General features: G+C 36.8%; 1 protein-coding gene across 1 annotated transcript in view; it reads left to right on the top strand.

Moving 5' to 3' along the window:
• Nucleotides 1-14,065, top strand: part of LOC131671689 (ribosomal oxygenase 1) — a 140,800-nt gene that overhangs the window by 73,007 nt on the left and 53,728 nt on the right. The window contains exons 2-3 of the mRNA XM_058948308.1: nt 8,116-8,393; nt 8,468-9,206. Of these exons, the coding sequence (XP_058804291.1) occupies nt 8,116-8,393; nt 8,468-9,206 (1,017 nt within the window). The remainder of the gene's footprint in view (nt 1-8,115; nt 8,394-8,467; nt 9,207-14,065) is intronic.

Raw genomic sequence — 14,065 nt, 5'->3', positions numbered from 1 at the left:
TTACAACGTGCATTTATATTGTGATACGACAAGCGACGTCGTACGACCATATGTGCCCTTACCTTTACGTCGCGCCGTTTTTAACTCACTACATTGCCTTTCGCACCCTGGCACACGCGCATCTCAACAACTGGTAACTTCGCGTTTCGTTTGGCCTAATATTAACAAAAATTGTAAAGAGTGGACGCGAGCGTGCATTTCATGCCAGCGATGCAAAGTTACTCGACACGTGTACTCTCCAGTCGCGCAATTTGAGAAATTAGCCAATCGATTCGAACATATACACATTGATATTATAACCATGAGTTATTGTCAAGGGTTCCGTTATTGTCAAGGGTTCCGTTATTGTCTAACATGCGTCGATCGTTTTTCTCGCTGGCCTGAAGTAGTCCCTCTTAGCGACATGGAAGCTAACACCGTTGCTAAAGCTTTACTCTCGACTTGGATTGCTCGATTCGGCGTGCCCGCGCGTATAACTACCGACCAAGGCCGTCAATTCGAATCAGCGCTTTTTGCAGAATTATGTAATTTGTTAGGTACAAAGCGAATTCGTACAACAAGTTACCATCCACAAGCAAACGGCCAAGTAGAAGGAGTGCACAGGCAACTTGACCCATTTCTTCCCAAGGCGCCATTTTATAGTCGATTTGTTTTTGACCGAGGAAAACCTCAAAATAATCGAAAATGTATACTAGAAGTCATTTTTCTATTGTAAAATTTCCCGCTCTTTACGAATCTGCAGTCAGAATTAGGATATTTTTCACGGAAAATTACAAAATGGCATCTTGAATGTTGATGAAAATTTAGTATTACATTAGAATTTTTCTTTCAGAAATTAGTTGCTGAAATTTATAGAATCAGGATGAAAATGTAGATTTACATTGAAAATGTTAGTTCTTTGATAAACCTAAGCATTACGAATTTTCCTGGAACATTTTTCCAAGATGGCGGCCAGCAACATGTTGACAAGCGGGGAAATCTAAAATTTTCTAAATAAAAGCCGATTTAGAGAATGTATATATACTACCTATACTTTCGATGTCGCTGAATACAATGCTAGTGTCAATTTCAATTTTGCAAAATGGCGGATCCAATATGGCGTCGTTAATACCAAAATGATGAGCACCAGTGAGTGGGTACTCAATTCTTATGTTTTCGATATCGCTGAATACAATGCTAATGTCCGTTTTCAATTTTACAAAATAGCGGATCTAATATGGCGTTGGTAGTACCAAAATCAGGTAATGTTGATAAAATTGCGAATCTAATTACTATATTTTTTTCTGGATTCTTTGTCCCTACAGTTGGATAAATCCTTTGTCTTCTCGAGTATTGTAAAGTGCGTATTTCTCTAACGGTCTTTTTCAAGATAGTTGGAGCATATTCACTCTTTTCTTCGGCTGTCTCTCCAATAGTCCTTTTTAGGATAATTGGCGAGATTTTCCATCTTGTGGAGGATTGAAAAGTGCGTATTTCTCTAACGGTCTTTTTCAAGATAGTTGGAGCATATTCACTCTTTTCTTCGGCTGTCTCTCCAATAGTCCTTTTCAGGATAATTGGCGAGCTTTACTATTCACCGAGTATTTTTTCAAGATAAATATTTATCAGATTCGGACTCTAAAAGAAGTTTCATAAAACTGGCAAAATCATGCCGAAACGTAAGTCGATGAGGAATGCCAGTGTTGATAGCAGTGTTGTAGAAAACAATGATCATAGTGATGAAGGTGAAAATGATCATGAAGTTATGTGGGTACCCGATGATGATAATAGTGATGTAGAAGGTCTCGATAATGACGGAGAAGCTGATGGAACTTCTAGATTCACTGATGCAGTAGCCTTATCTTATGAAGAAGTGTATCGAAATTTTTCCGCGAACGAGAAAAAGTTAGAAGCCTCACATAAATACGAATGGATAGATCAAGAAAGACCATACGATGTTCAACTTGAATCAGAAATATATAATTTTGAAGCAATAAAACAAAATGTACTAGGAAAGGAACCTCGAGAATTATTTGAAATGTTTTTTTGTGATAGAATGAGAGATTACATTATTGAAGCGATAACTGAAATTGGATTTGAATTAGATCCAGATCATTTTAACAAATTTTTAGGTATTATCATTTTTTCCACTTCCAATATTCGTAAAAGCTATAGAGATTACTGGTCGACTGATGAAATGTGGCATTCCGATGTTGTTTCAGAAACGATGAATAGAAATTTGTTTGAAAAAATTAAGTCTAATTTGAAAACTTCGAAAAATTCGGATAAGACTGATAATGACAAAGTTTGGAAAGTTCGTGTAATTTTAAACATTTTCAGAGAAAATGTAAAACAGTTTGGATTTTTTTGCTCTTCTTTATCAATAGATAAAATGATGATTAAATTTTTCGGTCGCACGCTTCTAAAAGAATTCATCAAAGACAAACCAATACGTTGTGGAATAAAATTATGGGCCCTTTGTACTTCTAATGGATTTGTTTTAGAAATAGATATCTATTGTGGAAAAAATGATTGTCAAAGTGACACGAAGTTCTCTAAATGCAGTTTAGGATCTCGGGCAGTGATGAATATGCTTCATGTTTTTCTAACATCGGTCGATAAGAATGATGTAGCTAAATATCATCTATATTTTGATAGATTTTTCACATCCCCTGATTTACTGGTACACTTGAAAAAACAAAACCTGCGTGCAACAGGTACGGTTAGAGATGATCGTGTTTTTACAAAGGAGATGTTTCCAAAAGTGTTGGATAAATCAAGTAAAAACTCGAAAACATTGATCAAAAATCCCGAACAGAAGACATTGATAGATAAACATAAACTAGATAAAAAGAAAGCTGTTAGAGGATCTTATGTTGTAAGTCATGATAAAACCAGTGGTATAAATTACATTACGGTAATGGACTCGAAACCAGTGTCCATATTATAAAACAGCTAAACGTAAAGTACCAATTGAATTTCCTGGAGCATTCAAGACATACAATAAATTTATGGGAGGAGTTGATCTTCATGATCAATACTGCAGTGATCTAAAAACGAATATTGGTTCAAAGAAATGGACATGGGTTATTTTATGTAGATTGATCGAGTCTTCACTGACAAATGCTTTGATTTTGTACAATATGGTGAACAAAAAGAGAATGTCTAGTAAAGATTTTGTAAAAAGTGTTGCAAAGTCTTATTTAGAGCAACCGATTCAAAAGTTATCAAAGCATTTGAAACTCACAATACCTGATCGTAGACGAATGTGTATAAAGGGTACCATAAGAACAATATTTTATTGCTATGAGTGCAAAACTCATTTCTGTGATACTTGTTTCAGAGAGTATCATCATATCCACAATAAATCCACAAAATCTTCACAAAGAATATGCAAAGCTAGCAATGACTGCAAGAAACGTACGAATACTTATTGCGAACAATGTCAAGAGTATCTATGTGCAAATTGTTTTGACTCTTACCATCTTGAAAAAACAGGTACGCTTGATGAATAATTTCTTCCACTATTGCATCAATTATTTTGGAAAATACTAGAAAAAGTGCTAAAAATTCAAGACAAAATGTAGCACTTAGATTTGCGATTTTATCGACACAAACTGATTTTGGTATTACCGACGCCATATTGGATCCGCCATTTTATAAAATTGAAATTGACACTAGCATTGTATTCAGCGACATCGAAAGTATAGGTAGTATATATTCTTTCTCTAAATCGGCTTTTATTTAGAAAATTTTTAGATTTCCCCGCTTGTCAACATGTTGCTGGCCGCCATCTTGGAAAAATGTTCCAGGAAAATTTGTAATGCCTAGGTTTATCAAAGAACTAATATTTTCAATGTAAATCTACATTTTCATCCTGATTCTATAAATTTCAGCAACTAATTTCTGAAAGAAAAATTCTAATGTAATACTAAATTTTTATCAACATTCAAGACGCCATTTTGTAATTTTCCGTGAAAAATATCCTAATTCTGACTGAAGATTCGTAAAGAGCGGGAAATTTTACAATAGAAAAGTGACTTCTAGTATACATTTTCGATTATTTTGAGGTTTTCCTCGGTCAAAAACAAATCGACTATAAAATTGCGCCTTGGGAAGAAATGGGTTAAGGCAGCAATAAAATGTCACGACGGTAACGATTGGATATCCGTACTACCAGTAGTTTTTTTAGGTACGCGTAGTGCATTAAATGAGGATCTTGGAGCGACGGCAGCAGAACTTGTATACGGCGTCGGATTGCGTTTACCCGCGGAATTTTTCCACGCAAGCAACCAAAATCCGACTTCAGACTTCGTTGAAGCTTTCAAAAAGCGCATCAATAACCTGAAGCCATCACCTACACAACGATACGGCGAAAAAAACGTCTTTATTTTTAAGGATTTAGCTACTACTCCTTACGGTTTTTTGCGCCACGATGCCATACGAGGTCCATCCGACCCTCCGTACGACGGGCCTTATAAAGTCCTCGAACGCAACGACAAATCTTTCGTTATCGATATAAACGGGTAAAAGGTCCGCGTTTCTATCGACAGACTCAAGCCCGCATTTATTGTATCCGATAACATCGAAAACAATGTAAATAACAAATGCAATCGTGAATGTTATGACGAAGTGGACTACGATATCGTAGTACAACGTAATTGTGATAAAGATACGCCTCCTTTTGAAATAGTCCCTGCACATGATAATGCCGAGCAGTTTGGACCACACAACTTCAATTGTAATAACGAAGCGCATGTTAATGTTCAACAGCCATGTCCTGCTTACAAGAACCGCTTTACCACTCGTTCTGGACGAAATGTTCATTTCCCAGACTGTTACCAAGCTAGTTTTTCATAGTTTGTTCTTTTGCGTACCTGGACTATAGAACAGTCTTAACTCTAGTTCAGCGTTACCACTGGTAAGGGGGTGATGTGGCGTGCACTTTCTCTCCACGTGTTGACCAGAAGTTTACCGTTTTATGCAAAAAAACTTCATAATTCTCGAACGAATTGCTGGAGAATTTATGGCCATCTGCAATAAACACATTAAACGTCAACGGTCGCGTGTCAGCGTTAATGAGTTTATTTAAAGGAAAACGCGCGCCCAACTTTCGTTTTTTTTAATGTCAACCCGCGGTCCCAGCTACCCTTTCCACGGACCTCATGGGAGGGACTTGCCCTTTTGACTGGATTCTTCCGAGGAGAAACGCGAGGTAGTTGGGGCGATCCCTGGCACTCTAGCCCGAACCCGTGACCAGCTAACAGCTCGGCCTTCTGCCAGCTTCGCGGTTTACGTTCTGCCGAGTCGCGTTACATTTGTAAGTCTTGTTTTGAATTAAATAAAGTTATCCTCACACCAACTAAAAGTTTATTTCACCCTGCGCCCACGGCGACAAAGATAGCATCTCTTAATTCCTCCGATATCCATTTAGGAAAGCTTGAGACGATAGATCCAGTCAACAGAGAAGGGTGTCAGTATTGTGCTGACTATTTGCAAAAAAAGCATCCCAATCTATTGCAGAGAGTGTAGAATTTATCGAAGAATAGTCTGTCTTACTAAAATTGAAGTAAGCTGTAGATCTCTGCGGCACAGAAGACCGCTGCGACGACGAACGCAGAATATCCACAGAGACAGGTTCATGATCTGTCAGACGGTGCCAAAGGATCCAGCGGAGAGTTCACCTGCGCACAGTCGCTACAGAACGCAAGATTAACCGTGTTACCAACACTATTAGAGGATACAACTGGTTGGATTGAAGTGTACTCATGCAACTCTCAAGACGATAGGCAGACGAGCGAATGACACGATCAGCATGAGCACCATCAGCACAGAGCCGTCGATCATTATCCGACCAGGAGCAGCTAGGGAGGTTAAAGTCACCAACCACAAGCAACGTCGAAGATGGGTACAACAGCGAAACTTCCTCCATTGATGCACAAAAGCCATCAAGTGAAGTTGAAAAGATGGACGGCGTCAGTGATGAAATTGGTGGCAGATAGGCAACAGAGTGAATGAAGGTGAAACCGTAGTCAAGTCTAAGGATCACGTGCTCTAAGTTAAATTGACACGTTTTTATAATTTGATTAAGCAGGTGTCCTCTATCCAAATCAAGATACCTCCACCTCTTGAATTCCCATTGCGAATACTACAGTGATCACTCCTCACGCAGATATAACCAGGAATCCGAAGAATCGCATCATCAATAGTGCCATCAAGCCAGGATTCCGTTAAAACTATAATATTATATCTGTGGGCATTAGTTACAACATTCTGGATAAAAGTGTCGTATTTAGATTTAAAGCTGCCTATATTCTGGTAATAAACTGAGAGATTTGAAGAATTATTGACTGCACTCACATATTTTTTGAAGAAACAATTTTAGGAATACCATTAAAATCTTTTATGCGAAGTGAAGATTGCCCTGACGAGACTCGAGAATCCAGTTCAGACAAAACTTCCTTAAGCTGTTGACGCTGCCTTAAAGTCTCATAATTTAATTTAATCAAGCATTTAATTTTCTAATGATGTTATTTTATATCATGATAAAAATACCTTATAATGATCAGTTTTTCTTATACATTATTTATACAAAACTATGCTTGGTCAGATAATTTTACACGCATCTCTGTATCATACTATTGTAATACTGTGAGAAACAATTTTACACACTTTATTTTACTTGATAGAAAGGTTGCAGACACGTCATTGTTTTATATTTATCACACTCGGAAAATTTCTTTGTTACATGTAAATTTAAATGCAAACAAAAGTGCCAGATTTTTTTGTGTACTTTTATAAATCACGAGTATCGTTCGTTTGCTTGTCATATAATAAAGTTGAAGAGCACGATAACACAGTGCGAACTAGATTGGGGGTTATAACGAAACTCGGCCCGATAGCTCCATAAAGAACAAATCTACGCAAAATAAGCATGAACACGCATCGTAATACTTTGACGACATATTGGAAAATCACGAATTCTTGATGCTCATTTCATGCATACAGCGATATGTCCACAAGGTAAAACGAGTACAGCAATCCTAGCATGGAATCATCTCGTATCTTACATCTAATAATTTCAAAATGACAAAATATTGACTACCTTGCTGCGACTGTTCCTCCCTTTCGCTAATTTTATTCATTATTTTCATTCTGTTTGTCGATACTCTTCTTATAATCGTGTAAAAGTTTTTCATAAACAGATACCAGCCATTAGGATGGTATCTATTTATGAAAATTACCACTGGTAATAAGCAGAGAAAGGTCAAATCACTACTCCTAGAAAGAGTGTCGCCCGTCCTATTAGTAACTGTAATCCGCAAAAGAAAACAATCACGATGCTGAAACAGACAAGGGAATTAGAGTCAGTAGTAGTAGTAGTTGATTAATAGGCGTGGGCGAATGATAACACACAGTTTTAAATGTTATGAGTCAATATTTAATAGGAAAATAAACTATAACATAAAAAAAAAAGAAAAATTATATGAAAGAATACAGCATAAAAGCAGTCAGTGAGAGAGCGGTTAAGTGAGAAAGCACAGAGAAAGATAGAAACAGTTAATGAATCGATATTTACATTACGCGCGCATCACACGAAGTAAAGAAAAAGTTTCTGTTTATTCGAAAACAGTCGCTGTTCTAATGTTTATCTATGACTGATGGATAAAAGATCGCCACTAAGTTTAGAACCCTTTCTCGATTGTGCAGTATTGACCACAAATGGAATTTTTGCCTATTTGATAAACTCTCTCTCTTGTTTTCACGTCTAGCAGCTCTGCTCTTTACAATCGAAAACTTGTTTGTTGGGTGGTGGCGCCAAAGGGCTTTTTTCCTTTCTCCATCATCTTGTTATTCTACCGCTATTCCATCGGCTACTCATTAGGTCTATTGCTGTCTCTATCTTATTCACGAGTGCACGCCTGTCGTAGTCCGTTTGTCTTTTTATCTCTCATTTACCTTATGCATAGCTCCGCGGTGAGGAAATAGTTCCTTGCGCCGAAAGCCTCATTATAAATACATAAAGAATATATATAGTATAGATATAGTGTATTTATTTAATTAAAGAAAGAGAAACATGTAACGAAGTTTCCACTCATTATAATATAATACTAAATACATACTCATATGTTTCAGAAATCACTGGGAAAAAATGCCTTTGCATATTAAACGAAACAAACCTAACTTTTACAGAAATTTATTGTCAACATCTATGTTAGACAGTATATTGCGGGAGAACGTTATTATCTTTTCAAAAAATATAGATATAACATGTTTCTCTAATGACATTAGGGAAACTCATAATCCACCGGGTAGGGCATTACCTAGTATTGTATGGGATTACTATGCAAATGGATGTTCGATAAGGTTACTTAATCCACAAGTATATATTCAGAAATTACATGTAATGAATGGTAATAATACTGATATGTTTTCTATATAACACAATATATGTAATGTACTCTTTTTGAAATATATTTTATTTCAGCTACTCTTCAAGAATTTTTCTGCTGCTTTGTTGGAGCTAACTTATATTTGACGCCTCCTAACAGTCAAGGTTTCGCTCCTCATTATGATGATATAGAGGCATTTGTATTGCAAATTGAGGGAAAAAAGAGATGGCGATTATATAAGCCAAGAACTGAAAAGGAATACCTACCTCGGGAAGCATCTCCTAACTTAACTCAAAATGAAATAGGAGAGCCTATTCTGGAGACAATTGTCACTGCAGGAGATTTATTATACTTTCCGCGTGGAACTATTCATCAAGGAGATACTTTAAATATTAATGAACATAGTTTACATATAACTATAAGTGTTTATCAAAAAAATTCTTGGGGAGATTTTTTAGACAAACTTCTACCTATAAGTTTAACAAGAGCAGTTAATGATGATGTGATGTTCAGAAAAGGGTTGCCACTTGACTACTCAAAATATATTGGTAGTGCATGTTCTACAGCATCGAAAAATCTATTTCAAGATTTTAAGACTAAATTAAAGTTTCTGTTAAATCTGATATTTTCAAAATACTTAGACATTAATAAAGCAGCCGATGAAATGTTTAAAAATAATATCCATGATTTTTTACCACCGATATTAAATGAAGATGAAAACTTGTATTCAGTTTACGCTGGTGGAGAAAAAATGATTGACGGTGGTATAATTATAAATCAAATAAATATTGAACTTGATACATTTATTCGATTATCAAGATTTCATTGTTCTAGGTAAGATTGAAAAATTTTTATTATTTTTAAAATTTCTAAACATTTTCACGTAAATTTCATTAATTACTAATTATAATTTGTTATATTCTTATTAATAAAACTTTTGCTTACAAACTCTTAAAGTATTTTATAACGAGTATTCGTCGTTTCACAAATTGAATCGTCAAAGCGACGTCGGTTGCGAAACGAACCAAGCGGCGAGCAAGAGAGCGCGAGATAGAGAGAGAGAGAGCGAGAGAGAGAGAGAGAGAGAGGCGGCGCGCACATGTTCCGTCAATTTTTTCCTCTCTGCTCTAGTCACTGAACCTAATCTCAAAATCAATAAAACGTTTCTGAGATTTCAGTGTGTTGACTAATAGAATGGACAAGAGAAGGTAGGTTTAGTGTGATATTCGTATAACGAATAGTGTGAAACTTCCAGCGAATCCTTGCGGCGAATCTATTGAGCTATTCTCACAGTATAATTCTGTGTGACGACCTGCTACCGAGACCGAGATCCTCCTCAAGCATCTGATTGAAACCCCGAGTTCGACGAGCTCAAGATCCAGCGCCACGCAGTGGTCAAAGTCTTCGACGAGAGGCACCCGTACCAGCGTCGTCATCAGCGGTAGCAGTAATAGCGAGACGATAAAGCTTTGTCAGCTGGTCAGCAACAAAGCTAAGGTAGCGTCTAATTTACGAGTATAATGTTCGCGAGCGAAAGAATGTGTACAATTTTTCTTAGTATCACGGATATTCTTTTTCTATCGGTTGCATACGTTCGACCTAGCTTTGTCACTGTTATTAACCCGAATCCAATTTTTCTGTAGTGATCGTCTGAAAGACGATCCGCGCCATCTATCTGGCGGCTAATTAAAGCCGAGGTAATTGAAGTAAAATACCAGCTAGCTATCCGTTGCCGGTCATTTTCTCAAAGTCCCTCACCGAATAAACCCATGAGCAACGAGTGTATCGGCCGCGATCGCGAGAGTTTTCGCGGTCTCTCCCCCTTCTAGCACTCTTCGATCACCCGCTCCTCGATTTCTCTTGTCAAGAGAGCAATTAACAGGGCAGCAGCCACGTTGACTAGATTCGCCGAGGTGTGACGTCGGCTCAGCCGTTGGGGGAAGATTCAGCGTCCTCCTCGCGTATGTGACTTTGCACGCGAACGCGGCGCCTTTCGGGCACGTGCATACGTTCGCGATCACGTACGCTGCAGCGCTCCTTCACCCAAATAATTGTCCCGTTACAGTTTATAGTTAAAAATAGGATTATACTAAGCTATACGATTTTTTTTAATTGTAGTACACGAAATTTTTTATATTTTAGAAATATATTTTATTTTTATGAATAGTTGGAAAAACAGGATACACCTATCGGTGAAAAAAATAGACTTTCGGTATACTCGACTGTTAATGATTTTTGATCTTAATTTATTAACTGAAAGATGTATAAAATAAATATTCCAAACATAATTTGAGCTTATAATTTATGTACTAGATAAAAGCATATTAAGATTTGAAAGCTGATTCAATGTTATTAGTTTTTATATTAAAATTGAAGGTTAGTGAAGATACATTAACAAAATAAACTGGAAAATTCTAGTTAAAAAAAACATTTGGCAAATTGACATACCTTCTGCCAACCACTCCGATAATTGTAACGCTGCATGTTGATATTAGGATGTAAATTGTTAAAACTTGAATCCAAATAATAATGTTTGTTGTAAAATTCTTACTTTTTAATCTAACACGTATTTCTAAATCTTCAAAAGATGATAAAAATAAGTATGTGGAAATAAAATACTGCATTTCTTACTCAATTCTCATAACGCTTTGAATATCCTGTTGTAAATAATAAGAGTAATGTCTTTGACATGCGTCTTCAATGACGTAACAAAATCGTGTCATGATTAGAAACAAAATATTAGATAATCTAATGCAATTTCTTTTAGAGAATGACGTATATTATTTCAAAATTTTCATTCTAATATAAACTAGAATTATATTTGTACAAAATAGAATATCGTAGTGAGGAATGAAATAGTCAACAAGCGCTGTAGCTTAGGAAAGGAGAGAGAGCGATACACGAGTCGTGATCAGTCAAATCCGTAAAGTTACAGCCGGTAACGTGTTAGCTATACGAGGTGTGTTCAAAAAGTAAGGTGACTTTTCAAATTTCACGGGCAACGTACTTTCGATTATCGATTTTTTTATTTTGTTATATTGGTTCACTCTTGTCGAACATCTGTACCAAGTTTCAAGTGTATAACATTTTTTGTTTGGTTGTGAGAGGCGTAAAGGTTATAAGTGTTTTGCGTGCTCGGCGATTTCTTGCTATTGAAAAATATGGATCAAAGGATTTGCATCAAATTTTGTGTTAAAAATAAAATAAAGTGCTCCGAAACACTTGAAATGTTGACGGTGGCATACGGTGAAACTGTTCTGAGTAAAAAAAATATTTACAAGTGGTACAAACTCTTCCAAGATGGCCGGGAAGATGCCAATGACGAGCCTCGCTCTGGACGCCCAAGCACGTCAACAACTGATGAAAACGTTCAAGCAGTGAAGAAAATTGTTCTGGAAAATCGTCGAATCACTATCAGAGAAGTTGCTCAGGATTATGGTATATCTTGGCTCGTGCCACGAAATTTTTTCTAACGTTTTGGGCATGAGACGTGTGTCAGCGAAGTTTGTTCCGAAATTGCTAAATTTTGACAAAAAGAACCGTCGCATGAGCATCGCTCAAGAACTGTTGAATGACGTCAACGACGACCCAGATTTACTCAAAAGGGTCATAACTGGTGACGAATCATGGGTATATGGTTATGATATCGAAACTAAAGTCCAATCGTCACAATGGAAGAGCCCAGATGAGTCAAGACCGAAAAAAGAACTCCAAGTTCGATCAAATGTCAAAGTTTTGCTCACTGTTTTCTTCGATTACTATGGCGTGGTGCATCAGGAGTTCTTACCATATGGACGTACGGTCAATAAACAGTATTATCTTGAAGTTATGCGCGTTTGCGAGAAGCAATACGAAGAAAACGCCCAGAATTGTGGAAAAACAATTCATGGCTTTTGCATCACGATAATGCCCCTGCTCACTTATCTTTGCTTGTGAGAGATTTTTTGGCCAAAAACAACACCACAATCATGCCTCAGCCACCATATTCACCGGATTTGGCCCCATGCGACTTTTTCTTGTTCCCAAAACTAAAGAGACCTATGAAAGGACGGCAATTTGCAACGATTGAAGAGATAAAGACTGCATCGCTGGAAGAGCTTAAGCCTATACCGAAAAGTGCTTATGAGAAGTGCTTTCAGGATTGGAAAAACCGTTGGCATAAGTGTATTGTATCTGAGGGAGATTACTTTGAAGGGGACAACATAAATATTGATAAATAAATAAATATTTTTTCTTAAAAATACAAAGTCGCCTTACTTTTTGAACACACCTCGTACACTCTCTCTCTCAAGAAGCCCAAGGATTCTATTTCGAAAATAATCAAAGTTTCCAATTATCGTTTTAAAGGACTCCATAAGAAAATATAAAAGTAAGTTTTAATGATAAATTTGTAATGATGAAACAAAGGGAAATAGTGATAGATGGAAAATCACTTAATTTTAATTATATTCAGCAACGTTTCTAATAATATTCTACTAATATTCTGAAAAAGAATAATTATCGATCTTACTTATCAAAAAACATATACAAAAACGTATCAATAAATACAAAAAAGGGGTATAATAATTCTAAAAAATTAGAAAATCAAAAATTACCTACAGTCTCTAGTCCTAATAATTGCAACATCTTCAAAAAATGTTCATCTGTGTTAAAGAAACATAACATTATGACTATCCCGTTATTACAAAAACCATTACAAGAGTTTATCCGTTTAGGAAATGACAAATCTGATTTATTAGACAACACTGGTATTGTCTACAGTTTCATCTGCAAACAATGTTCAGAGGTCTATGTAGGTGAAAGTAAACGTTCATTAAAAATTAGATTAAACGAACACAAAAAAAACATTGATTCAGATACAGTAGTAGCTACACATAGAAGAACGTTCTCACACGAATTTGACTGGAAAAAAGCTAAGATATTGTATTATGCAAAGAATTATAAGAAACGAAGAATATCCGAAATGTTACATATTGGCTGACATAAAAATACGTTAAATAGAAAAGAGGATATACAATATCTTAGTCACACCTATAAGCCTTTATTAAGATCGATGAGGAAGGGACAATAGATGAAGAGTATATACGAGGGTGGTCCGATAAGTACTTAGCTTACAAAAGTAAAACGAAAATTTTGGAAAAGTGGCATTTTATTTTTCAACATAGTCTCCTTTTAGTTCGATACACTTGGCCCAGCGATGCTCCAACTTCTTTAACCCGTCTGAAAAATACGTTTCCTCGAGGTCTGAAAAGTAGGCTTCCGTGGCAGCGATTACCCCCTCATTCGACTCAAATTTTGCCCGGCAAATGACTTTTTCAAGTTTGGAAACAAAAAGAAGTCGCACGGGGCTAAATCTGGAGAATACGATGGATGGGACAGCAGTTCGTAGCCTAATTCGACCAATTTGGCCATGGCGACGGCGGAGCTGTGAGCCGGTGCGTTGTCATGGTGGAAGAGCACTTTTTTCTTCGCCAAACGGGGCCGTTTTTTCTGCAATTCGACGACGAGTCGGCCCAATAATTCAGCATAGTGCAGCCCTGTGACCGTTTTGCCCCTCTCCAGGTAGTCGATGTAGATCACACCTTGTGAATCCCAGAAAACAGTGGCCATCACCTTTCCGGCCGATGGGGCAGTCTTCGCCTTCTTCGAAGCACTTTCGCCAGGTAAAATCCACTGTTTCGACTGTTCCTTGG

This window comes from Phymastichus coffea, unplaced genomic scaffold (assembly GCF_024137745.1).
Source record: "Phymastichus coffea isolate CEN01 unplaced genomic scaffold, Cenicafe_Pcof_1.1 PCOF00010, whole genome shotgun sequence".
Classification (NCBI taxonomy): domain Eukaryota; kingdom Metazoa; phylum Arthropoda; class Insecta; order Hymenoptera; family Eulophidae; genus Phymastichus; species Phymastichus coffea.
Note: the sequence above shows the minus strand (reverse complement) of the source record. Positions and strands in the feature narration are given on the sequence as shown.